This window comes from Aureococcus anophagefferens, assembly GCF_000186865.1.
Source record: "Aureococcus anophagefferens unplaced genomic scaffold AURANscaffold_7, whole genome shotgun sequence".
In the NCBI taxonomy this organism is placed as follows: domain Eukaryota; class Pelagophyceae; order Pelagomonadales; family Pelagomonadaceae; genus Aureococcus; species Aureococcus anophagefferens.
The window spans coordinates 863302-888993 of NW_008705567.1; the positions used below are offsets into that span (position 1 = coordinate 863302).

Below are 25692 nucleotides of genomic sequence, written 5' to 3' on the forward strand. Positions count from 1 at the left end.
GAGGGTAAAAAGGGGTCGTACGCGGGAGGGGTCCGTCGAGGGGTCGGTTCGCTTGTGTGCATGGCGGCGCGTGTGTGCATGGGCGGGTGGTGACGATGATGTGCAGGGGCGGCGCGCGCGCTTTCTTTGTGCAGGGCGGCATGGGCGGGCGGGCGCCTAGGCGCGCTTTGGCCTCATGCCGCCGCGGCGGAACGTCGGCACCGGGCGGACGGCGATCGCGAGCTCCTGCGGGGGGGAAACCGGGCGTGGGGGCGCGGTGCGGCGGGCCGCCGGGGACGCGGCGAACGCGCGGCCCGCTGGAACGTCGCCTCGTCGATGATCTTGGGGATCTGCGCGAGCCGCTGCTCGCAAGACAGCTCCATCTGCGTCGTGTCCGTAGCTGATGCCAGCGAGGCGGCGAAGGCGACGAGGAGTGCGATGAGCTTCATGGCGGGTAACCTGCGGGGCGCGGCGGGTGCGCGCGCGGCGCTCGGCGGCGCGAGGGGCGGCCGGGCGGCCGGGTGGGCGTACGATTCTGAGGCTGTCAGCCGTTACCAGCTGTTTTGCGCTTCGAAACGTTACCGGGCGGCGATTTCGAGCGGCGCGGCGGGGCGGGGCGAGTGCGCGCTGGGAGGTGGGATTGGTGCGGACGCAGCAGAAGCGCACCGAATCCTCGAGCAGATTATTCGCGCAGCGACAGCAGTCGGTTGAAGGGCAGAAGCGCTTCGCGTGATTGGCTCGGGCCGACGGCACCGACTTCATCTTCGACACGTTGAACCTTACGCGTCCTTCCCCGCGCCGGAGCCGCGGCTCCGCAGCGCCGCCGACACGAGCGCCACCACCCCGCCGCCCGCGGCCCAGAAGCCGAGGCGGTCGTCGGGGGCCAGGAGCGCCGCGTCGAAGAGGACCGCGCCCGACCGGGGCCTGGGCAGGACAAGAGAGATTCGACGTCGCTTCAACGTGAGTGTTCCGCGCGCGCGCGTTCCGGGAAAAGCATTCACGCTTCGAGACCGTTCCGAGAGATGATCGCTCGTCCAAAAATCAGCCGAAACGAGTGGAAAACGGCCGAGAAAGGAGCCTTTGAAGTTGGGAATTTCGCTCTCTTGTCCTGCCCTGACCGGGGCCCGAGCGTCACCCGGTCCGCGGCGCCGCAGCGAAAGTCCCAGGGGTCGACGTAGGCGCCGCCCAGGGGCACGTCGAGGTCCACCAGGTCCGACGGGTTGTAGAGCGCGACGCCGCGGTCGAAGACGCGCCGGTAGGTGAAGTGCTCCGGGACGCGGTACGCCTCCAACAAATCCCGCGTCTCCCGCGGCGCGCCGACGTCGAGGAACAGAACCGGGTGGAGCCAGGGCGCGACGGTTCCCGTCGTCCCGCGGTGGAAGGGGTGGACGCCGAGCGCCAGCGGCCCAGACGGGTCGCGCACGGCCAGGAGGAACGACGCCCAGTACGCGAGGGCCCAGCCGTGCACATCGCCGTCGCGCTGGTGCTCCTGGGCGACGGTCTTCCAGCCCGCCTGGCCGACCTTGACGAGGACGCCGTAGCGCCGCGCCGCCGCGTGGGCGGCGACGCGCACGTTCGCGCGCCAGAACTCCGCCGGCGGCCGCGTCGTCTCGAACGCGCAGCCGTCGCCTACCGGGAAACCTTCGACGCGACGTCGCCGAAAAAAAGGAGCGGCGCCGCGCCCCCGCCGCCGAGCCAGGAGCCGCAGCCGTCGCCCTCGGCCTCGTTGAAGCCGAAGAAGGACTCCATGTTGAAGCCGTCGAGCGACGCGTCGCCGAGGTGGTCCTGCGTCGCGTCCATCTCGTAGTGGAGGACGCTCTGCGCCGGCGCGGCCTACGATCGCGCCGCGTCCCCGGCTTGGGACGCCGTCTCCGACCCGTCCCCGCGATCCGGCGCTCGAAAAACGCGGAGCTCGGAGCCCCGTCTCCTCCGGACGCCCGCGGCGGTCGCGATGCGAAACGCGCGGAGCTTCCGGCGCCGCGCGGGACTGCGAAGGGCGCCGGCGGCGCGTGGGTCGCGACGGCCCACGCCGCGTCGCGGAGGTCCGCGTCGAGCGTCGCGAGGCGCGCGGCGTCGCGGGCCGCGCGGTCTTTGAGGTACGCGGCGGATATTTCGCCGATCTGCGCCGCGCGCCAGTAGTAGCTGTGCTTGAGGCCGTTGGCGTAGAGCGCCGTGCCGTTGCCCGCCGCGGCGCGCGCGGCGGCGAGCCGCGCGCGCTGCGCCGCCGCGGACCGTTCGAGCTTGCAGAGCTTGAACTCGCGGCGGTTGCATTTCTCCCGCCGTTCGTCGTGGCCCGCGAAGGCGGTCCGCAGGCACGCGCGCGCGCTCTCGCCGCAGGCCGCGCGCGCGCGAAAGGCGGGCCGGAGCTCCGCCGTGTGGAGCGCCGCGCCGTCGGCGTCGCACGCGCCGTAGACGTTCGCGCCCAGGTTGTCGTACCACGTCCCGTCCAGGCCCAGCGCTTGATCGCGCGACGCGTAGGCCGCGACGCAGGCCGCCGCGGCGGGCGACGCGTAGTCGAAGGCGTACTGCGGCGGCGCGTAGAGGCAGTCGCGGCCGCCGTCGAGGACGCCGCCGTCGAGGAACGCGGGCGCCAGGACGGCCGCGCCCGCGGGGGCCGCGCGGCGGCCGCCCGTCGGCGCGGCGCCGTCGCGCCGGAGCGCGAGCACGCAGGTCCCGTTGGGCCCGCTCCGCGTCGATACGACGGTCGCGACCTCGCCGTCGACCGCCACGAGCGACCGCCGCCGGAGCACGCCGCGCCGCTCCGCGGAGCGGTCGCAGAAGCTCGCCTCGCGGTCCAGCGCCGCCGGGTCGCTCGCGGCGACGGGGCAGGGGTCGTCGAGGCGCCGCCGGCCGTCGCGGTTCCCGCGCGCCGCGAGGCCCGCGCCGCGGCCCCGGACGCGGATCTCCGCGGCGCCCGCGGCCGCGCGCGCCGCGAGCGTCGCGGCCTCGTACCAGGCGAGCGTGCCGTCGTCGCGCTCGAGGCGCGCGCGCTTCTCGGCGTCGCCGTAGCCCAGGCACGAGTCCGCGCCGCGCGGGTTCGTGCCGCGCGGGTTGTGGTAGAGCACGACCTTCGCGCCGCCGGCGCGCGCGAGCGCCGCGGCGTCGCGCAGCGTCAGCGACCGCTTGAGGAGCGCGTCCTCGACGACGCGCGCGGCGCTGTAGGCACCGTCGGGGCCCGCGACCTCGCCGATGACGCAGACGACGCGCAGCGCCGCCGCGACGGCCGGCGCCAGGGACAGGCCGCCGAGGCGGTTGCGGTGCACCTGCGCCCAGATCGGGTAGCTCGGCGTCGTCCGCCAGGCGACGCGCGGGCACCGCGTCGCCCAGGGCGCCGGCTTCGACCGCGAGGCTGCCGACGTTGCGAGGAGCAGCCATCGGAGCACCATCGTGTTTCTGAACCTTGCCGTAAACTTGCAGTAATGGGGGCACAAAAGCGGCCGCGCCGGACGGCCGCGCGCGCGGGGCGCGCGGTTCGTCGCGGGCCTCAGGGGCGGGGGAGGAGGCCCGGCGCGTCGCGGACGGCGTCGAGGTCGTAGGCGTCGTAGGCGCGCGTCGCCGCCGGGGGCGGCGCGAGGAACGCGGGCGCGTCCTCCCGCTCCTCCGAGTCGGCGTAGTAGGCGACGAGCGCCGCCGGCGCGTCGACGGCGTCGCTGAAGCACGCGGCCTCGTAGGACGCGTCCGCGGCGTCGCCGCCGTCGCGCCGCGCGTCGCGCGCGTCCAAACCGCGCGCGTCCTCGGCGTCGTCCATGAGTTCGACCTCGCTGTCGTCGAGCACCGCCGCCGGGGGCAGCGTGAAGTGGAAGACGCGGTCCTCGTCGTCCGCGGGGTCGTCGAGGTCGCTCGACTCGTAGTCCGATCCGGCGCCGAAGTCGTCGACGTCGACGGACTCGTAGTCGTTGAGCTCCTCGGAGAAGCCGTCGTCGTCGACGTCGCCGTGGGCGCGGTCGAGGCCCTCCTCGGAGAAGTAGTGGTCCGAGTTCGCGGCCGCGTCCGACGCCTCGCCGAACGACGGCGCGGGCGACGCCGCGAGCGCGGGCGACAGCACGAGCGGCACGGGCGACGGCGGGCGCGGCGCGCCGTCGTCCCAGAAGCGGCGGCCGCAGTCGAGCCCCTTCAAGATCTCCGCCTCGACGTCGCTGTCGGGCGTCACCGGCGTCGCGGGCGTCCACGCGGGGCTCCGCGCGAGTTGCGACATGAGGCGCCCCACGAGGCCGCTCGCCGGCGGCGACGCGGCCCGCGAGCTGCGCCGCGCGCCGGAGAAGCGCAGCGCCTTCGCCGGGGTCGCGCTCGCGACGACGACGGGCGACACGGCTTCCCGGATGTTCCGCATGGCCGCGAGGGCCGCCTGGGCGCTCGCGACCTGGGACCGCATCTTCGCCGCGTCCCGGCTACTGTAGAACGCGACGGCCGCGGGCACGGCGTCGTCGTGCGCCACGGCCACGGCGCGCCCGATGGGCACCGCCATGGGCGTCGCAGCGCTCGGAGAGCCCGCGCTTTCTCAACGTGTTTTCTGCTCCTTTGGCATGTTGCCTTTGGCTTTTACACACCTTGAGTGACTGGGTCTGGGCAGCCTCTGCGGCGCAGGCATGCGCGCAGGCCTGCTCTGTCTCGCGGCGTGCGCGCTCGGGCGAGAAACCGAGCTCATCCCCAAGGAGGGCGACCCGCTGGCGCCGGCGGGGGACCTCGCGCCGTCGGCGCCGCCGCTCCTGGACGAGGCGCTGTCGCACGCGCACAACCAGCGGATCGCTCAGCTCGAGCGCAACGCCAACGCGAAGCGCGCGGAGCGCACGGCCTGGCTCGGCACGGAGGAGGGCGCGTGGCACAAGCACGGTGCGTCCGTTCGCGCGCGCGCGACGCCGCCTATGAGCGCGCGCCGAACGCAGGCATGGTCTACCCGTGGCTGCTCTTCGCGCCCTACTACCCGTGCCTCTGGACGCTGTCCAAGGTGCCGACGGTGACGCGCCTCAAGGACGGCGGCAAGTGGGTCTGCGGCGCGCCGGAGCTCGAGGCCGCGCGCGCGGCCGACGAGGCCGCGCGCTGCGTCGCGTACAGCTTCGGCAGCCGCGGCGACACCTACTTCGAGAGCGCGCTCGTCGAGGCCGCGCCGTCCTGCGAGATCCACACCTTCGACAAGACGACCGTGGCCCAGCCCCACAGCCTCGCGACGTTCTGGGACCCGAAGGCGACGCCCGAGCCGGACCCCGTGGACCGCTTCTGGTTCCACCGCGGCTACCTGCTGCCCGAGGACGACGCGGCGGTGCCCGGGTGGACGCTGGCGACGATCATGGACGGGCTCGGGCACAGGCACGTCGACATCCTCAAGGTCGACGTCGAGGGCTGGGAGTTCCGGGTCTTCCAGAACATCTTCAACGGCACGCGCGCGCCGCCGCGCGTCGGCCAGATCCTGCTCGAGGTCCACCCGGAGCGCTCCTTCGGCCCCGCGGACATCGACGACTTCTTCCGCCTCTTCGAGGACCTCGGCTTCCGGCTCATCTCCCTGGAGCCCATCGGCGCGAACGTCATGCCGCCGCACCCGGGACAAAAGGAGCAGACCGCGGCCGAGGTCGTCTTCGTCCACCGGTCCTGGACCCCCGAGGGCTTCGCCCGCGCGCGCCGCGGGCACCCGCGGCAGCACCGGGACCCGCGGCCCGCGGACGTCCGTCGATCGCGCGCGCGCGTCCGAGTTTAGTCGGGCCGAGTTTAGTCCGTCGGCGCCGCGAACATGGGGTTCTTCTCGCCGTAGGAGACGTAGGCGTCGTTCGCGACGGTGTAGGTCGGCTCCGTCGCGTCCGCGGCCGGATCGAAGTAGACCGCGTGGATCTCCCGCTTGAGCAGGGCGGACCCGCGCCTACCAAGCACGACGGTGACAATTTTTCATTGCTTTCCCACCCCGAATCTCTCGAAAAATCGTCACAGGACGCGGACCCGCGCTCCTCGACGACGTCGAACTTGAGCAGCGTCGGCTTGAGCTCCATGCAGCCGAGCGACAGCGCGACGGCGAAGAAGTGCCTGCGACGCGCGCGCGGGTCCCCGCGGCGACGCGCGACGCAAGGCGGCGCGACGTCCGAAATGCGTCCGCTTGGGACGGGCCGCATCGAGTCCGCCCGAAGGACGCGGGCGCGCGCTCGAGCCGCAGCTTCTTCTTCTCGCCCTTGGCGACGCCGAGCGCGCCCGGCCCGAGGAGGTCGCGGACCGCCGCGATCATGCCCTTCTCGCCGCCGTGCTGCGACGGCCCCGTGTACCCGAGCCAGAAGCCGTCGTGGAAGTTCGCGAGGGCGTAGACGTCGCCCTTGAAGCGCTTCTTCCCGACGGTCAGCGTCACGGTGAAGACGGCGGACTGGCCCTCGCAGCCGCCGCACTCGCGCCACGCGTCGTCGGCCTCGGCGTGGTCCCAGCGGCCGCCCTTGTTCTCGTAGATGTCCGTCGTGTCGAAGGACGTCGCCACGGCGAGCGTCGCGTCGCTGTTGACGGTCCAGACGGCTTTTGCGGTGGCGTTGCGGTGGAGGTAGCGGCGGGTGGGGGTCGGCTTCTTGACCTCGCACGTCGGGCGCGCGGGCTCGAAGCTCGTGAGCTCCAGCAAATCAAGCCAGTCGACGTCGGCGACGACGGGCCGGAGCTCGTCGAGGATCTTGGCCTGGAGCTTCTGCAGCTTCTTCGTCGGCTTTTTTTCCGTCTTCTGCGGAGCCTTGGTCGCCTTGGTCGCCTTGCTCACCGTCGCCTTCTTTGCCGCGGCGGGCTTCTTCTTCTTCTTCGGCGCGGGCTCCGCCGGCGCGGGCGCGGGCGGGCGCGCCCTGGGCGTGGCGGCGACGGGGGCCGGCGGGCGGCTCCGCGACGCGCGGCTCGCGCGCAGGCGCGCGACGGCGTCGGCGTCGCCGAGCGCGATGGGCTCCTCGAACATCTTAAATTTGCGGTCCGAGTACTTGAACCACAGCGTGTGGGCGTCGCGGCGGGTGACGTAGCCTGCATACCACTCTCCATTCACCTCGTAGTCGACGTAGTCGCCGGGCTGGGCGTCGTCCATAGTCTCGTGATAGTTGCTTCAAGTGGTGGGCAGCGTGTTCAAATTGAACTTCAATACGGACTTCATTCATTCGACGACCTCAGTCGGGGCGCGCGCTATCCAGCTTGTTCGCGCTGCCGTCGTTGCAAGGATCAAAAATGCCGCGCGACGTGCGCGTGTCGCTCTACGACGTCCTGGGCGTCGCGCGCGACGCGTCCGCAGCGGAGATCAAGCAGGCCTACCGCAAGCGGGCGCTGCTCAGCCATCCCGACAAGAATCCCGGCGATTGCGACGCCGTCGATCGCTTCCTGCGCGCGACGCTGGCCTATGAGATTCTTCGTGATCCGGCGAAGCGCGAACGCTACGACGACGGCGACGGCGACGAGGCGACGATCTTCGCCGGCCGCGGCTTCGACGGCGCCTGCGACCTCTTCGACGCGAACGTCGGCGACCGCCTCATGCGCCAGTGGCGGCCCGGCGCGGTCGTGTCCGGCGTGCTCGTCGCACACGGAAAGCGGACGTGGATCACCATCCACGCCGACGGCTCGACGACGGAGCGCGAGCGGCGGGAGGCGCTCGCGATCGAAGAGGCGCTGCCCGACTGCGGCCACCGCGGCTGCGGCAAGGCGCCCGTCTTCTTCTCGTCCATGAAGGTCGAGGAGGTCGCCGCCGACGGCACCTTCGAGCTCGCCAGCTCGTGGAGCGCGAGCTGCGACGCGCGCGTCGCCGCGGACGGCTCGCCGCTCGCGCTCACGCACGCGTGGGGCGCGAGCTGCGAGCGCATGCGCCCGACGCCCGTCGCCTGGGACACGATGTCCCTGCGGCGGCGCGCGAGGTAACGTTTAGTAAATACTTTGGTCGCCATACCAGTCAAGTGGTGGGGAGCTGATTTTGATCGCCTGTGCCAGGCTGGGCATCTCTGTGGCGAAAGCGGAATCGAGCGCCAAAATATGGAGTCGCCGTCGGTTAATGAAGACGCGTGTGTGGCCGTATCGAACAATAATGAGGAGAAGCTGCGCGACGCGCTTGGGCGCGGCGCGGACCCAAACTTCCGATTTCGCGATTCGAGAGCGGATTTCACTTTGCTCACGTACGCCGCCTGCTTCGGGTTGGACGGATGCTGCTATTTGCTCTTGGCACGAGGCGCGGACCCGAATCTTTCAGACGGGTGTATAGCACCCCTACACGGTGCCTCTTCTTCTTCCAGTTGGCGAACGGGCGAAGGGCCGACTGTAGTCGCCGAGCGGTGTGCGTGCGTACGCCATCTTCTGGACGCGGGCGCGGACCCAAACCTTCTTGACTCGTATGGAGAAATCGCTCTCCACCTCGCTTGTAGTACAGACGCGGAAATAGAAACGGTAAAGCTTCTCATTCAGCGCGGTGCGAACGTCGAATTGAAAGACGGATCCGGTTTTACGCCTTTGGCATGCGCCGTCGTCGACAATCGCCGGAACAAGGCCTTATTCATGCTTCGCGCCGGCGCGAGACCGCAAGCCTTGCTGTACGGATTTGTCACCCCGCGTAACTGTGACATCAACGACTACATGATCAACATACTGAACGACGGCGGCTGGGCGGCGCGCGCGCAGAAACACCAGGACGCTTGCCTGCGCGTGGTCTCCCGCTGCGCGCCGCTCCCTCGCGACGTCATGCTCTCCATCGTCTCCTACTGGTCGCTCCCACACTAGAGAATTCGCCGGGGTGCCACATGAAATAACTTAGGACCCCCCGCCCGCCTCATCCACGTCGAAGCCCGGGTAGCCGGACGAGAACGTCGACTCGCGCATGCTCCGGCCCGGCGGCGGCTTCGCGACGACCTTGGAGTGCATCCGGAAGTCGCCGATCGCCGCCGACGTCGGCTTCGGCGTGCGCTCCAGCGCCGCCCGCTCGGCGTTGACGCGGACCTCGCGCGCGCGGCCGACGCCGCGGCCCGTCCGCTGCGGCAGGCTCGCGAGCGCGTCGTCGCGCGCGGAGCTCGCGTGCATCTGCAGGAGGACGGACCGCCGCTCCAGCGCGACCTCGAGCGCCCGCGCCTCGAGCCGCCGCAGGTCGTCCTCGAGCGCGCCGACCGTCGCCACGCGCGACGTCTCGCGGTCCCGGAGCCCCTCGGCCAATTTCCGCCGCTCGCGGATGCGCTTCGCGGCGGCGTCGCGCTCGTCGTCCTCCGCGAGGCGCGCGGCCGTCCGCGCCGCGGTCTCCGGCGGCGGCGCGCCGGAGTCGCCGAGGCGGCTCGACACCTTGGCCGCCAGGGGCGGCGGCCCTTTTTTGGCCTCCGCCTCGTCGACGGCCGCGTCCTCGGCGCGCGCCTTCGCCATCGCGCGCATGACCTCCTCCACCGACGGCTTCGGCCGCCGCCGCAGCAGCTTCTGGGCCACGGTCGTCGCCCGCGACTGGACCCAGAACGCCGCGAGCTTCGTGGGCCAGCGCTTCCGGCCGCGCGCGTTCTGGCACGTGAGAGCGTGCGCGGGCGCGTCGACCGCGCAGCAGGTCCGATCGCAATAAAAAACAACCCCGCAGAGGTGGCAGGGCCGCATGGGCGCGCCGTCGGACCCGTAGAAGGACCGCAGGCCGCAGGCGTTGCACTGCGCGAGCGCGACCGCGGAGCCGACGCGGCCCTCCCAGCGGTCGTGCTCGTCGCGCTCGCGGCGCCCTTTCGAGGTCAGCTGGTCCCGCGCCGGGTCCCGGTCCGTCGCCCCCGTCCAGGCCTCGCGCCGCCGCGGCTTCGCCTCCGCCCGGTCGTCGTCGTAGAGCGCGGTCCGCGCGGCGAACGCGTCGACGACGTTCCTGCCCTCGACGCCGTGCTCGCGGAGCCGCGACGCCTTCTTGCGGTAGATGCCCTCGAGGGCCTTGCGGATCTTCGCGTTGTAGAGCCGGTTCTCCCGGTCCGCCTTTTTGCGGCGCGCGGCCGCGTGGCAGTGCTTGGGCTGGCCCGTCGGCGCGGGCCGCGTCCGCATCGTCGGCTTCATCTTCGCGATCTTGCCCCCGAGCTCCCGGTTCCGCCGGTCGCGCTCGTCGGCGAGCACGCGCCGCTTGTAGGCCGACTGCCAGCTCAGGGCCTTGCCCCGGAAGGGCGCCCGGTCGACGTAGGCGTCGTCGAGGCGCCGGTCCGCGCCCTCGAGGCGCGTCGACCGCACCTCGCGCAGCGCGTTGAACACGGCGCCGAAGAGCGTAAAGTCCGCGGGCGTGTGCTCGCAGAGCTCGGCGCCGACGGCGACGACGGCGCAGTCCGTGATGGTCACGCCGCCGAGGACGCCGGGGACGAGGTCCGGGCAGGGGACACCGCGGTCCTCGAGCTGTTTGGACGTCGCCAGCGCGCCGCGGGACGCGCCCAGCAGGCCGTCCTTCGTCGCGCGCGCGATGCGCGGGTTCGGGATGCCGAAGACGCGCCCCGTGATCGCCAGCGTCGCGCCCTTGTCCAGCACCTCGACGTGCGTGATCCGCACCTTGGCCGCGTCCGCGCGTCCCCGCGTCGCGAGCCACGCCCGCAGCGCGGCGTCCGCGGGCTCCGCGAGGCCGCCGTCCAGGGCCAGCAGCAGCCGGTCCGTCGTCGCCTCGACGGCCGCCGTGCCCGCGAAGCGCACGGTCGTGCAGCCGCCGAGGTGGTGCTTCCGGAGCTTGTCCTGCCTGTGTGGAAATCAACCAGTGGAACGCCCTGTCCGGCAAAAACTTGAAACCTCTCTATCTCGATCAAATCGAAGTCGATTCGGCTGATTGTTGGACAAATCGATTGCTCTCGTCGAGTTCTCGAAGCACAGCTGAGGTGCTTGTGTCGAACCTTTCGAATAAGCGCACATTGAAGTCGGGTCGAATATTTGATTTCACACAGTGTCCCGCTCCACGAAGTCGCGGTCGCAGAACGCGCAGCGCGGGCACGTCGACTTCCAGATGGCGAAGGCCTCGGCCGAGTAGGCGTCGCGCGCCGCGTCGCTCGAGGTCGCGTCCGGGAGCGGCAGGTGGGGCGGGTCCGGCGGCGTCGCCCTCGCGACGGCCAAAGGCGGCGGGTCGTCGCCGAAGAGGTCGCGGTCGCGCGCGACGCGTAGCGCGGCCGCCGCGTCCTCCCGCCACCGCTCCAGGCACCGCGGCACGTGGAGCCGCACGCTCGCGACGAGGCAGCGCCGGCCGCAGAGGTAGCAGACGACGCCCGTCGTCTTCGGGGGCGGCGCGACGGAGTCGTCGTCGGCGGCGGCCGGCGGGCAGCACGCGGCCTCGTGCTTGCGGAGCGCCGCGGCGCCCGCGGGCGTCGCCCCGAAGCGCGCGCCGCAGCCGGCGCACTGGGGCGCGGCGACGCAGGATGTGGCGTGGGCCGCGAGCTTGCGGCCGTCGGCGAAGGTCCGCCCGCACGCGCCGCACGTCGCCGGCGCGGCGCTCTCGAGCTGCGCGAGCGCCGCCGCGGACCAGGCCGCGAGGACGGCGTCGGACGCGCCCGGGCCCGGGAGCCGCGCGAAGGCCATGTCCGGCAATCCCCGGCGCCAGGCCGTCGGGCGGTAGCGGTCCCGGCGCGCCCAGCGCCGCCGGCAGGCCGCGACGTGCTCAAGGATGGACCGCTCGGACTCGCGCGTCGACCCGCAGGTGTAGCACATGCGCACGAGGGGCCGCTCGGAGAAGGCCTCCTCGCCCGTTTCCTCCGCCTCCTCGTCGTCGTCGTCGCCGTCGCCGCCGTCGTCGTCGTCGTCGAGGAGGTCGTCGTCGCGCGCGTCCGGCGGCGCCGCCGGCGCCTCGTCGCCGATGTCGTACTCGAGCAGCGCGGGCGGCGCCGGCGGCGGCTTCTGGTCCGCCGCGGGCACCTCGTCCTCGACGGCGCGCCACTTCTCGAGGCACGCCCGGTAGTGGAAGGGCAGCGACTTCTTCGAGAGGACGCGCTTGCCGCAGAGGTGGCAGACGACGCCGCCCTGGGTGTCGCCCGTCGGCGGCAGGTCCGCCTCGAAGTCCGCGAGCCGCTTCGCGCTCTCGCGCTTTGCCAGGATCTGCGGGCAGCAGCTCGCCATGTGCTTGAGCAGCTTCGCCTCGCCCTCGAACGTGCGGCCGCACCTCTCCCCGGGGCACGTCGCGGCCGCGGACTCGCGCCTCGCTTTGACGGCGTCGTTCCAGGCGGCGACGGCGTCCGGCGACGCGTCGACGGTCGGGAGCGCCAGGCCCCTGGGCGGTTTCGGGAGCGCCGGCCGCCGGTGCTTCGGCTCGAGGGCCGCCGCGGCGCGGAAGCGCGCCTCGCACTGCTTCGCGTGAAACCTCAAACCCGCGAGCGTCGCGAGCGTCTTCCCGCAGACGTGGCACGCGGGGCTCAGGGCGTGGGCCGCCCGGGGCCGGTCGCCGTCGTCCGGCGGCGCGGTGAAGGCCTCGAGGAGCGCCGGGCAGCACGTCTTCGCGTGCTTGTCGCGGGCCTCGGGGTCCTCGAAGGTCCGCGCGCAGCCGTAGCACTTCGCCGCGCAGCTCTCCCGCCGGAGCCGCGCGGCCTCGGCCTCGTACTCGTCCGCGAGCGCCGGGTCACCGCGCGGCGGCGGCCACAGGTGGGGCGGCGGGAACTCCAACTTCCGCCGCGCGGTCGGCGGCAGCGCGTCGTTCTCGATGCGCCACCGCTTTTCGCAGGCGACGATGTGGCGCCCGACGCTCGCGGACCCGTAGCGCTTGCCGCAGATGAAGCAGGGCACCGTCGGGTCCGGCGCGCCGCTCGGGACGCGGTGGAACTCGGGCTCCGCGTCGCTCGCGTCCGCGTCGCTCAGCCGGTCGACGAATTCCGGGCAGCAGCGGTCGCAGTGCTTCTTCCGCGCCGCGAGGCGCTCGAAGCCCCGGCCGCAGCCCGGGCAGGCGTGGACCTGGCGCGGATCCTGGCGGCTCTCCTGGACCGCCGCGTTCCACGCGTCCAGCGCGGGGCCCGGCGCGCGCGGCAGCGGCAGGTCGGGCCAGGGCGGCGGCGGCCGCCGCTTGTCCGCGGGCCGCGTCGACTCCGCGGAGATCCAGGCCCGCTTGCAGCCGTCGAGGTGGCGCAGCAGGGACCCGAGGAGGGCGCGCTTCCCGCAGATCGGGCAGAGCGCCGCGGCGTCCTTCGGCGCCTTCGCCTCCTTGGCCCGTTTCAGGTCGTCCTGCTGCTTTCGCCACGCGGCGCCGTCGCCGCAGCGCCTGAAGTGGGCGTCGCGCCGCTCGCGGTCCGCGAAGGACCGGCCGCAGTTGTCGCAGGCGCAGACCGTGACGCCGTCGAAGATGGCCCGCGCGGCCGCGTTCCAGCCGTCGAGCAGCGCCGCGGCGGCCGCGTCCGCGGCGGCCGCGGCGCCGCCGTCGACGTCGTCGGGGGCCATGTTTCGTCGCGCGTAGTAGTCGTGGTCGCCCGGCGGCTTCGGCAGGTCCGGCCCCCTGGGCCGCGGGCGCATGGGCTCGGACACGGGCCGCGCGCGCTCCGCGAGGTCCCACCGCGTCTTGCACCGCGCGAGGTGCCTGTGAATCAAATCTTCAAGCTGACTTCAATGTGTGCGCAATCGACGGTTTGGACCAAACTCTTTCGCCGTGCTTCGAGAACTCGACGAGGGCAATCGATTCGTCCAAAAATCAGCCGAATCGACTTCGACTTGACCGAGATAGAGAGTTCTGAAGTTTGGTGGGGACCCTCCGAACCAGTGGTTGATTTCCACACAGCGAGGTGCCGCCGCAGCGACCCCACGAGGCAGGGCTTCCCGCAGAGGTAGCAGACGGCGCCGTGGGGCTCCAGGCACACGGCGTCGCTGCGCGCCGCGCCGCTCTTGCCGTCGACCCAGGGCGGCGCGGGCGCGGGCGGCCGCGGCGACGGCGGCGCCTCGGCCTCCTCCTCGAGCGCGCAGCGCCGCTCGTGGCTCGCGCGGGCGTCGGGGTCCGCGAAGCGCCGGCCGCAGTGGCGGCACTGGGCCCGGCGGCCCCGGCGGCTCGTGGTCACGTAGACGCGCGCGGCGAGCACGTTGTACGCGTCCAACGCCGCGCGGTGCGCGGCCTTGGCCTCCGAGTCCAGCCGGTCCTCCTCGACGGCGACGGGCAGGTCCGTCGGCGGCGGCGGGAGCGGCAGCCGCTGCGCCTCGGGCCGCAGTTTCTCCGCGAAGACCCAGCGCGCCTCGCACTTGTCGAGGTGGTGGTCCAGCGACGCGACGAAAGCCGCGGAGCCGCAGAGGTGGCAGACCGCGGCCTTCGTGCCCACGGCCTTCAGACAGGAGTTCACGGCGGGGTCGACGTCGACGGCGAAGACGTGGTCCGGCCGATCGGTCTGGTCGCCGCCCCAGGCCTTGGCGCCGAGCACGGACGGCGCCGTCCGATCGTCGAAGACCGCGCCCGCGCCGGGCGGCCGCTGCTTCGTCGGCGGCCCGCCGAGGCAGCGCTTCGCGTGGGCGTCGCGCGCGGCGACGGACGCGAAGCGCCGGTCGCACTGGCCGCAGCGCGGCAGCGACTCCGTGAAGGCGACCTTGGCCGCCGCGTTCCACGCGCGGATCGCCGCGGCGTCGGACGCGGCGTCGGGCACGGCGACCTTCGGCGCCACGGGGACGGCCGTCGCGGCCTCGCCGGCCTCGAGCTCGAGGCGGTGCGCGGCCTCGGCGAGGCGCTCGCACTTGGCGAGGTGGAGCCGCAGCGACGACGCCGACAGCACGCGCTGGCCGCAGATGTAGCAGATGCAGCGGCCCCGCTCGTCGTCGGGGTCGCCATCCTTCTTCGGCGGGGCCGCGTGGCGCGGCCGCGTCGACTTCCGGAGGCAGTGCTCGAGGTGCGCGCCGAGCGCCAACTCGTCCGGGAAGCTCTCGAGGCAGACGGGGCAGCTCTGCGACATTAGCTCATCGTCTCATTTTTGACGGGGCAGCTCTGCGACATTAGCTCATCGTCTCATGATTTTGAACAGTTGAGCGGCTTGTTGTAGTTCAATTGTGACTTATTGTACGTTCGTTCGGCTGTGTCCAGGTCTGACATCATGGGGCTGCGTGTGATGCTTGCGCTCCTCGCGCAGGCGTCGGCCCTCGACGCCGTGACGAAGACCCGCGCGCGCGCGGCGTCGCTGGCGCGGGAGTCGCGCGTGCCCGGCACGCTCGTGCGGGCCATCGCCAGGAACCCGGCCTACGAGGCGCCGCCGCGGGCGCCCCGCCTCGCGCCGGCCGGCGTCGACGTCGGCGTGACCATCACGGGCTGCGGCGGGCTCTACACCTACCTCTTCGGCGTCGCGGCCCACATCCAGGCGCACTTCGACCTGTCCGGCGCGGCCTTCGCGTCCGCGTCCGCGGGCGCGTTCCCGGCGTTTCTGCTCGCGACGGGCATCGACGTCGAGCGCTTCCACCGGACGCACAACAAAGAGCTGCTGCGCGACGCCCACGCGCGGGCGCCGGACCCGCTCTCGGCGCGGCGGCCGGACCTCGCGGGGCGCCTCGGACCGCTCCTGTGCTGGAACGGCCTCGTGAAGCACCACTTTTCGGCGGCGCTGCGCGCGAACCTCGGCGACGAGGGCCACGCGGCGCTGCGCGGCCGCCACGCCGTGTCCATCACCCAGGTCGTGCGCGACGACGGCGACGCGCCCTGGCGGCTGCGGAACGCGCTCGTCGACGACTACGCGTCCGTCGACGAGCTCGTCGACGCGTACATCGCGTCGGCGTACGTCCCGCTCTACGACCGCCGCGCGGAGCCGACGACGCGCTTCCGCGGCGACCGAAGCTTCGACGGCGGCATCACGGACAACGCGCCGCGGCCCTACGACGACGTCGACTGCCTCGTGCTGTCGCCGTCGAAGTGGCGCGACCACCTGTGTGGAAATCAACCACTGGTTTGGGGGGTCCCCACCAAACTTCAGAACTCTCTATCTCAATCAAATCGAAGTCGATTCGGCTGATTTTTGGACGAATCGATTGCTCTCAGCGAGTTCTCGAAGCACGGTGGAAGTGCTCGTATCAAAACATTCGAATACGCGCACATTGAAGTCGGGTTGAAGATTTGATTTGCACACAGGCGACCACGGCACGACGCTGCCCATCCCCCTCGTCAACTCGGACTGGGACTGGTGCGACGCCAAATTTGAGCTCGGCAAGCGCGACGCCGCGGCCCACCACGACGAGATCGCGCGCGTCCTAAAGCCCCTGTAGCGCGCCGTTGCTGCTACGTGGAGCGCGAGGTCGCATCGACCTTAGACGGTCCGCGTCCGCTGCAGGGGCGCCGTGCCGTCCTTCTCCTCCGAGTCGTCGTCCGGCGTCACCTCGACGTGGATGTTGCGCAGGGACGGCGACAAGGGGAGCGGGTCGCTCGCCGCCGGCGGCGGGTAGTCGGGCGGCGGCGGCGGCCAGGGGATCGCGACCTCGTCGTCGCCGGGGCTCCGCGGCGACAGGAACAGGCCGTCGTCGTCGTCCTCCTCCTCCTCGTCCATGGCCGAGAAGAAGTCGACGTCGCCGCGGTAGGCCGCGTCGAGGCGCATGGACACGCGGCGGCGCTCCGCGCGCGACGCCTCGTGGGGCCGCCGCGCGTCCGGCAGCCGCGACAGGCGATGGAGCGACGACATCATCGCGGATTTCCGCGCGACGTCGTCGGCGGTCTCCGGCGTCGACAGGGGCACGAGGGGCCGCCGCCGCCGGTCGCTGTCCGCGACGTCGAAGGTCACCTTCCGGCCCTCGGCCGGCGCGGGCGACTCGGGCTCCGCGGGCACCGCCGCGAGCAGCGGGTCGCCGTCGTGCAGCAGGCTCTCGAGCTCCGCGTCCGCGTCGAGGTGGCCCTGGTCGCGCAGCGCCGGCTGCGTGTACAGGTTCGACTCGAAGCGCGCGTCGACGGACGCGGCGACGTGCCGGTCCTTCGTCACGGCCTCGTCGAGCGCGACGCCCACGGACGGCGCGCCGTAGGCCTCCTCCGCGAACTCGCGAAAATACAGCACGAGGAGCGGCAGGGGCGACACGAGGAGCGCGTAGCCCACGAGGCTCCGCGCCAGGAGCCAGAAGAAGAGGATCGCGTTGGACACGAGCACGCCGAAGAGCACGCGCTCGACCATGCGGTAGTAGAAGCGCCCCCCCGACTCGTAGACGGGCATGTGCACGAAGAGGATGAGGTAGCGGAACGCGAAGGAGATGAGCGAGAAGTAGACCAGCGAGATGACGCTCAGCAGCGGCGCGAAGACCCAGAACGTCGAGAAGATCGTGAACGTCATCATGACCTTGGGGAACGCCCAGCCGTACATCATGCCCGGCAGCTCCGGCGGCTGCACCGTCCAGGTCTTGAAGCCCCGCGAGATGAGGGGCCAGGCGCGCAACAGCCAGAGCGGCGACGAGCCGCACTGGAACACGATCAGCTTCGCGAAGTAGAACGCGGCCTCGGGCGTGTCGAGGCCGATGCGCCGCACGAACGTGAACGGCGACTCCCAGGCGCCCTTCAAATCGCTCAGGATCGCCGTCGAGAGGATGGACACGTAGACGTTGATGAACTGGAAGCGGAAGAAGCGCTCGACGACGCTCAGGTCGACCTCCGAGTGCGCCTTGAGCCGCTCGTAGAACCGCGCGATGAGCTGGAAAAACAGGGGCAGCAGGTTGATGATGGACAGGAGCACGATGACCGGGAGGATGGACGCGATGGCCTGGGAGATCGTCGACGCCGGGTCGAAGCCGAGGTAGGCCAGGATCTGCGTCGACGACGCGCAGAAGGACACGACGGACGCCCAGAAGACGACGAGCGTGAGGATCGCGCCGTTGACGACCCACTGGCGCCGGCTCACGGACTCGGCGCTCACGTAGACGTTCTCCCAGATGACGTCCCGCGGCTCCGGCGCCTCGCCCGCCTCCATGGCGAAGGGCTGCGCGGCGAGGAGCGCGTTCGTCGCGAGGAGCTTGGCCGTGGGCCGCGTGAACGTCACCTGTGCCGAATTCAAATCTTCAACCCGACTTCAATGTGAGCGTTTGCGACAGTTTCGACGCAAGCGCTTTGGCCGTGCTTCGAGAAGTCGACGAGAGCAATCGATTCGTCCAAAAATCAGCCGAATCGACTTCGATGTGACCGAGCTCGAGAATTCTGAAGTTTGGTCGGGACCACCCAAACCAGCGGTCGAATTCGGCACAGAACGCCACGAACGCCGTGCCGCTCGGCGCGAAGGACGCGTCGCGGCCCCCGACGATGCCCGCCGTCGCCAGCAGCGTCTCCTTCTCGCCGCCGCACAGGTAGTCGCGGAAGATGGCGAAGAGGCCCGCCTTGGCGACGCCGTAGTACGTGGGCAGCGTGACGTTGCGGTTGTGGTCCGCCCACCGGACGACGCGGCGCCAGATGTGGGGCAGCGACGCCCGCAGGGGCTCGGCCCCGAGCACGGCCATCCAGTGCCGCTCGGCGGCCTGGCCGCCCATGATGCGGTGCCGCTGGCGCTCGTGGCGCTTCCGCGACCGGACCTCGCTCCGGCGCTGCGACGCCCACGTCCTGCCCCGCTCCGGCGACGACGCCTTGCCGCCCGCCTGCTCCGGCGACTCCGTCGGCCGCTCCTCGTCGTCGTCGCTCGAGACCTCGTCGTCGACGCGCCAGAAGCAGCCGCGCCAGTTCCGCTTCGACCCCAGCGACTTCTCGCGGCGCGCGCGCTGGCCGTGGAGCTCCGCGGCGGCCATCTTCGCGAAGTGCTCGCGCAGGATCGCCTGGTTCAGCTCGGCGACGAGCTGCTCGTAGTAGGGGATGCTGTGCACGAAGTAGCCGTCGCACGCCTCCGAGTAGCCGTAGAGGCAGCCGCACGCGGGCCCGCAGCCCGGGCAGTTGACGTGGCGCGGGATCGCGTCGACGGCCTCGCGCCGCCGCACGGCGGGCAGGGCGAGGCGCCACGTCGGCTGGGCCTCGACGATGGCCTCGTCGCCGGACGCGACGGAGCTCGCCGCGTCCTCGAGGCTCTCGACGGCCATCGACTCGACGCGCGAGATCGTGTTCGTCCGCGCGCGCCGCTGCGTCTTGGCGATCTCGCCGCCGGCCGTCGCGTAGAGCGCGCCGTGGTCCTCCGTGACCTGCTCGTCGAGGCCGATGAGGTCCGCCTCCGGAGCGTCGTCTCGCGGCTCGTCGTTCTTGCACGCGAACTTCTCGAACCAGGGCACGTGCACCGACGACCCGCGGCGCTTCCGCGGCGACTCCGGGTCGCTGTCGCTCCGGAAGCCGAACCAGGTGCCGGCCCGCGCGCGGTCGTCGCCCGCGGCCGCGCGCGCGTCGAGCGCTTTCCGCAGCCGCGCGTCCGCGTCCGCCGCGAGCCTGTGTGGAATTCAAATCTTCAACCCGACTTCAATGTGCGCATATGCGACAGTTTCGACGCAAGCTCTTCGGCTGCGCTTCGAGAACTTGACGAGAGCAATCGATTCGTCCAAAAATCAGCCGAATCGACTTCGATGTGACCGAGCTAGAGAATTCTGAAGTTTGGTCAGGACCACCCAAACCAGTGGTTGAATTCCACACGGCCGCGAGCTTCGCGCGCTTCGAGATCGCGTCCTCGAGGGCGTCCTGGGCCTTGTTGCGCTGGGCGCAGAGGCCGTCCAGGTCCTTGAGCCCGTCGACCATGACGTGCGCGCTGTGCACGGAGCCGGGGCCGCACAGCTTCTCGAACTTCTTCTTCACCCGGTCCATGGTCCGGAGACCCTCGGGCAGGTTCTCGACCTTGACCGTCAGGGCGCGCTGGGCCTCGATGCCCGGGGCGCGCCGGCTCAGGCCCGACGTGAGGTACCAGTGGCGCAGGTGGACGAACTGCTGGTAGTTCTCCGCGAGCTTCGCCAGCGCTCGGAGCGTGAACAACCACGCGCACGCCACCACCAGCGCGAAGCGGAACTGGGAGCGGCCGTTGCGGCACTCGGGGAAGAGGGGGTTCTCGCCGAGCTCCTCGGCGACGTCGAAGCGGCACCGGATGTTCTGGACCGTCGTCTCGGAGAAGGACCACTCGCGCGCGTGTTCGCCGTCGTCGTCGCCGCCTCCCGCGTAGAGGCCCCGGCCCGTGTGGTAGGCCGGCACGAGCACGAGCAGGCCGACGACGGACGCGAAGAGGCACTGGTCCGTGGCGAAGCGCAGGAAGTAGATCATGACGAGGCCGTCGACGCCGCCGTACATCAGAAAGTCCTCGTCGCTCCAGAGCTTCATGACCGCGACGACCCATTTGAAGAGCCCCCGCCCCGGCGGCGGCGGCGTCCGGTCCTTGTAGGCCGCGTGGTGCAGCCGCGGCTCGTAGACCCACCAGAGCCGCGTGCGCACGAAGTCGAAGACGAGGAGCAGGACGATGAAGAGGATGACGGCGACGATGATGCTGAAGTAGATGCGGTCCCCCTCCATGCCGTCGTCGTCGTCGTCGCCGCTCGCCTCGGAGGTCGTGCGGTTCATGCCCATCATCATCGTCGCCGCCGCCGTCGCGTTGGCGCACGGCATGGCGCGCGCTGCCCCGGGGGCTGCGCCCCACCTCGTCCCGCGGCACCGGCGCGGCACCGTCATTTCATTGACGTGGGACGCGATGGGAAGGCCGCTGCGGCGGGCAGCCCTCGCCGCCTGCTGGCTCGCCGCCGCCTTCGAGCTGCCGTCGGACGCGCCGCCCTGCGTCGTCGAGCTGCCGGGCGTCGGCCTCGTCGCGACGCAGGTCGACCTCGTGAGCCCGACGCACCGGTCGCGCTGGCCGCTCGGCGACCCCGTGCCGCTGTCGTTCCTCGTCGAGGTGCAGCCCTCGGAGCTGGCGGCCTACGACGGCCTCCTCTTCTGCGCGGGGCTCGACGGCGAGGCGCCCAAGTGCGCGCCGCTGGGCCGCATCGCGCCTGCGCCGCTCCGCGGCCTCGAAGCGGGCGAGCACGCCGTCGAGGCCTACCTCGTCGTCGACGACGAGCGGCGCACGCGCGTCGACTGCAACCTGCGCGACCACGACGCCGTGACCTTCTTCGTCGACGAGGCGCCGCCGCCGTTCCCGCTGCGCGTCGTCGCGCCCGCGGACCGGGCCCACGCGCGGCCCCGGAGTTTTTTAGGAGCGGGGGCGGCGCGCGCCGCGACCGCGCCGTCCGCAGGTGCGCGGGCCCCAGGTCGTCGTGCGCATCGAGGCCGCCGGCGCCTGCCCCGCGGCCGTCGACGCGCGCCTGCGCCACGCGGAGTCCGGCGCGACGGTCGACGCGCAGTGCCTCGAGTACAAAGGCGCGTTCGAGTGCGTCGCCGCCGTCGCCGAGCCGGGCATCTACGAGGTTTTTGCGCTCCTCGGCGACGGCGGCGACGTCGCGTCGGCGCCGCGCCACGAGGTCCGCGTCTTCGGGGCCTTTGGGACCGCGGCGGCGTCGCTCGTCGCGGTCACGGCCGCGGACGACGGCTACTTCCGGCGCCTCTCGAACCTCGTCGGCTCGCTCCACTTCTGGGAGCCGGGGCTCGCCGTCGACTTCTACGACCTGGGGCTGGCGCCGGCGCACGCGGCCGCCGCGCGGGGCTGGGCCGACGTGCGCGTCCGGCGCCTGCCGAAGCGCGGCGCGCCGGGCGGCCTCCCGGCCCACGTCTACGACGAGGTCCACCTCGTCGGCTGGAAGTTCTGGGTCGTGCTCGACGCCCTCGAGCGCGACGCGCGCGTGCTGTGGCTCGACGCGAACGCGGAGCTCCGGCGGCCGCTCGACGCCGTCCGCGCCGGGGCCGCGAAAGGGCGTATCGCTTCAACGCGAGTGTGCCGCGCGCGCGCGCGTTCCAGAGAACACATCCACGCGCCGAGAGATGATCGCTCGTCCAAAAATCAGCCGAAACGAGTGGGAACCGGCCGAGCGAGGAAGTCGGGAACGTCGCGCCCTTTCGCCGCCCAGGTCCGCGCGGCGCTCGACGCGGACGGCCACTTCTTCACCGTCGCCGGTGCGTGTCGCTTTTCTTTTTGGGAGCTTGTGAACGTTTCCTCTAGGCCACCGCTTCCCGACGACGAAGACGACGCGGCCCGCGACGACGCGCGCGCTCGGCTGCCGCGCGCGCCCGGCGGAGTTCATGGAGTGCACGTCGGCCTACCTCGGCCTCGCGCGGGGGTCCAAGGCCCACTACTCGCTGCTCCCCCTCGCCCAGAGCTGCGCCTTCGTCCGCGACTGTCCCCGCGCCGCGTCCCGGGGCGCCGCGGCCGCCCGGGGGGGGAACCGCGTTCCCGCCAGGCCTCTACCCGGCGGACGCGGTCAACAACACGAACAACCGGCGGGACCAGTCGGCCTTCAACGCGGCGCTCTGCGCGCTGCGGAACCGCGGCGACGACGACCTCTTCTGCCGCGCGGACCGGCGCTTCTGGATGTGGAAGGGCCAGAGCGCGTTCGTGCCCGCGGACGACCCGGGCGACTGGAACGACATGGTCCTCTACTCGCGCCGCGGCCGCGGGGCGGCCTACGTGCCCCGGGGCGGGGGGTAAAAGGGGTTCGTGGGGGTTGGGGGCGTCCTTTCCCCCGGGGCAGCCTTTTCCCCCTCAACGGCTTTCGTTCGCCGCAAAGCGGGAAAAGTTCCCTCAGTTCCAGAACACTCGGTGACCCGATTACGTACACTAATTCTGGCACCTGGTTGACGCAGGGAGAGAGAGAGTTCACTGGCCCGAAATTCGTTGGTTGAGGTCCTTGATTCCAATCCGCGTCTAAATGTCGAAAAGAATGAGGCCGACCGTGCGACTTTGACGCTTTTTGGATATAAAGGGCAAGCTGGCCCCAAAATTGGAGTGTGTTTCGCGCAATTGCATTCTGTAGAGGGAACTTGTGCAGGCCTGCTTGCAGACCGCGCGCCCACCGCGCCCCAAAGCGCCGCCAACTCGCGCGTCCCTCCCGCCAACCTCCGCTCGCCCGCGCTCGACGCGCCCGCTTTTTTTGGGCCCATGTACCTCCAGCTCCAGCGCATCAAGCGCGCCGGCGCCTGCGACGACCTCAACGACTGCGAGCCCGGCGGCCTCTTCGCCGTCGACGAGGCGTCCCTGGCCGTCGACGAGCCCTACATGTCCCTCGCGGAGCGCGCCCTGCACCGGCGCCTCCGCGGCAGCCCCGCGGCGCCGTCCGTCGCGTCCGTCCTCGGAAAGCGGCGCCCGAGCCGCGACGTCGAGCCCGACTCGCCCAAGACGCCGGGCAGCCCCGGCGTCGCGGCCTTCGCGCGCTCCTTCGCCGCCGCCGCGCGCAAGCGCCAGGCGCTCCGCCTCGGCAAGCTCGCGACGGGCGGCGCGCCCGCCGCGGCGCCGCGCGTCGCGGCGGCGGCGGCGCCGCCGCCGCCGCCCGCCGTCGACGAGCCGTCGCCGCGGCTCATGGCCAAGGCCAAGCCCTGCGCGGCGACCATCGCCCTCGCCGACATCCGAAACCTCGCCATCACCGCCTAGCCGCGCCAATTCACCCGCACCCGAACCGGCGCGCCCGCATCGCCGCCGCGTGTACGAGCCCCAAAACGGCTCTGTTCTAATACTGTTGTTGTGCCCGCGTCGCTCTCTGGGGGTGCGGCCGTCGGAGTCGTCCGGGGCGTCGCGGTGTACGGGCGCGGATCGCGGCGCGAAGGCGCGTTCTCGCAACTTTCTTGAGCGATTTACGTACGACTCGAAATCTTGATTTTCCAGTATCTTGAGCTGGCGCAGAGTCGATGATGTTACCAAGTTATTGAAGGGAAACGCGGAGGACGTTGAGGCTACGTTGATGATAGCTGAGCCCGGACCGCTCCGGCGCGTTCCCGGTTGGCCTCGCACAAGGCCTCCAGCCGCGGCGCGGCGTGCCGCACCGCCGCCCGCCACACCTATACGAACCATGCGCGCCCTCACGGAGGAACAGCAAGCCGCGGTGGACTACCGCTTCGACGCGCCCTTGGCCATCGTCGCGGGCGCGGGCTCGGGGAAGACGGAGACGCTGACGCGGCGCGTCGCGCGCGCCATCTCGTCCGGCGCGCGGCCCGAGGGCGTGCTCGTCCTCACGTTCTCGAACAAGGCCGCGCGCGAGCTCCGGGGCCGGCTCGCGAAGCACCTCGGCGAGGCCGTCGCGGCGCGCGTCGAGTGCGCGACGTTCCACTCGTTCTGCCTGCGCCTGCTCCGGCGCTTCGGCCGCGAGGCGGGCCTGGGGCCCGACTTCTCCATCTTCGGGGACGCGGCGCAGCGCGCGCTCGTGAAGCTGTGCTGCGCGGCGGCCGGCGACGACGACGACGCCGTCGAGCGCGACGCGCGGCAGGTCTGGTCGCTGATCAAGCGCGCCAAGAGCAGCCGGCTGCGCGCGGGCGACTTCGACGGCCGCGTCGGCGCCATCTTCCGCGCCTACAGCGCCAAGCTCCGGGAGCAGCGGGCCGTGGACTTCGACGACGTCATCGACGTCGCCGCGGGTTTGCTCGCGCGCGACGGGCCCTGCCGGTCCTGGGCGCGCGGCCGCTTCGCCCTGGGCTTCGTCGACGAGTTCCAGGACACGTCGGAGCTGCAGCTCGCGCTTTTAGATGGTGTCTTCGGCCTGGAACGCACGCCGCTGACCGTCGTCGGCGACGACGACCAGGCGATCTACAGCTGGCGCGACGCCATGGGCGACGCGTTCGGGTCCTTCGCGCGCCGCTTCCCCGGGGCGACGCTGCTGCGGCTGACGCGCAACTACCGGTCCGGGGGCCACGTCGTCTCCGCGGCGCGGGCCGTCGTCGCGGCGAACGCCGCGCGCGTCGACAAGGCGCTCTGGACGGCGCGGCCCGACGGCAGCAAGCTCGAGATCCTGCGCGTCGAGGGCGGGCCGGGCGCCGAGGCGCGCGCGGCGGCGCGGGAGGTCGCAAAGCTCCTGGACGCGGGCGCGAAGCCCCGCGACGTCGCGGTGCTCTGCCGCTCCGCGGCGCCGGCGCTGCGCTGCGCGGAGAACGCGCTGACGAAGCTCGGCGTGCCGTGCCAGATCGCGGGCTCGAACCGCTTCTTCGAGCGCGCGCCCGTGGCCGCGGCGCTGGCGCACCTGCGGCTCGTCGCCAACGAGCTCGACGACGACGCCTGCGCGAAGTGCCTCGCCGAGGGCTGCCGGGGCCTGGGCGCCAAGTCCGTCGAGGCGCTGCGGAGGGGCGGCGGCCCGCTCCTGGGCGCGTGCCGGACGGCCGCCGCGCGGGGGACGCTGGCGCCGCAGCAGACCGCGGCGCTTTGGGTGTTGCTGGCGCGCCTCGACGCGCTCTACGACGCCGTCGCGTCGCGGGCCGCGTCGGCGTCGCCCGTGCGATCGGCGCTCCGGCTCCTCGACGACGTTTTGGCGCCGCCCGTCGACGGCGGCGACGCGAAGAAGCGCGAGGAGCGGCGCACGGCGCGGGACTTACTCGAAGAACTGCGCGGCGTCGCCGGCGAGCGCGAGCGGGAGCTCGAGGCGGCGGCGCCGGGGCTCGACGCGTTGCGCCACTTCCTCGACACGGCCATGGTCGCGCCCGACGCGTCCGAGGGCGTCGGCGACGCCGTCGGCACCGTGACGCTCTGCACGATCCACAAGTCCAAGGGCCTCGAGTGGCCCCACGTGCTGCTCCTGCGGGCGACGGACGGCGTCTTCCCCGCGCGGCTCCGCGACGCCGCGGGCGACGCGGCCGCGGGCTCGCTCAACGGGTCGCCGAGCCGGCTCCGGCGCCGCGACGAGGCCGCGCACCTCGAGGAGGAGCGGCGCCTGTTCCACGTCGCGATCACGCGCGCGGAGCGCACCTTCGCGGCGCTCCACGCGACGCGCGAGGCCGACGGCAACGGCGGCGACGCGGGCGCGGGCGCGTCGGCGCAGCGGTCGCCGTTCCTCGACCTGCTGCCGAAGGCCGCGGTGTCCGCGCGCGCCGTCGGCGCCGAGGAGGACGAGTTCCCGCGGCACCGGGCTCGGGCGCCGGGGTTCGCGGCGGCGGCG

The 25692-nt window shown here is 72.0% G+C and overlaps 5 protein-coding genes across 5 annotated transcripts in view; 3 read left to right on the top strand and 2 right to left on the bottom strand.

Annotated features, from left to right (window-relative positions):
* Positions 1 to 758: 758 nt before the first annotated feature.
* Positions 759 to 4444, bottom strand: AURANDRAFT_63489 (hypothetical protein; the record flags this gene model as incomplete). The annotated part of the gene is made up of 5 exons (XM_009038104.1): positions 759 to 903; positions 1098 to 1588; positions 1621 to 1812; positions 1968 to 3242; positions 3500 to 4444. 5 exons carry the CDS (start codon positions 4442 to 4444, stop codon positions 759 to 761), a joined length of 3048 nt encoding a protein of 1015 aa, XP_009036352.1.
* Positions 4445 to 7164: 2720 nt separating this feature from the next.
* AURANDRAFT_17329 (hypothetical protein) lies at positions 7165 to 7428 on the top strand (the record flags this gene model as incomplete). The annotated part of the gene is made up of 1 exon (XM_009037835.1): positions 7165 to 7428. A coding segment is annotated over one exon (264 nt), but the record flags the coding sequence as incomplete, so codon positions are not given.
* A 1269-nt stretch (positions 7429 to 8697) lies between these two features.
* On the bottom strand, positions 8698 to 20020 carry AURANDRAFT_63491 (hypothetical protein; the record flags this gene model as incomplete). Its single annotated transcript, XM_009038103.1, has 7 exons — positions 8698 to 10603; positions 10802 to 13405; positions 13600 to 14744; positions 15708 to 15710; positions 16095 to 17792; positions 18004 to 19147; positions 19347 to 20020. The coding sequence occupies 7 exons, from the start codon at positions 20018 to 20020 to the stop codon at positions 8698 to 8700; spliced, it is 9174 nt and encodes a 3057-aa protein (XP_009036351.1).
* Positions 20021 to 20384: 364 nt separating this feature from the next.
* Positions 20385 to 23207, top strand: AURANDRAFT_63492 (hypothetical protein; the record flags this gene model as incomplete). The annotated part of the gene is made up of 6 exons (XM_009037836.1): positions 20385 to 20837; positions 20923 to 21513; positions 21691 to 21736; positions 21783 to 21959; positions 22021 to 22211; positions 22731 to 23207. The coding sequence occupies 6 exons, from the start codon at positions 20385 to 20387 to the stop codon at positions 23205 to 23207; spliced, it is 1935 nt and encodes a 644-aa protein (XP_009036084.1).
* A 415-nt stretch (positions 23208 to 23622) lies between these two features.
* Positions 23623 to 25692, top strand: part of AURANDRAFT_63493 (hypothetical protein) — a gene marked incomplete at both ends in the record, with an annotated part of 2567 nt that continues 497 nt past the window's right edge. The window contains one exon of the mRNA XM_009037837.1: positions 23623 to 25611. Coding sequence (XP_009036085.1) covers positions 23623 to 25611 — 1989 coding nt within the window. The remainder of the gene's footprint in view (positions 25612 to 25692) is intronic.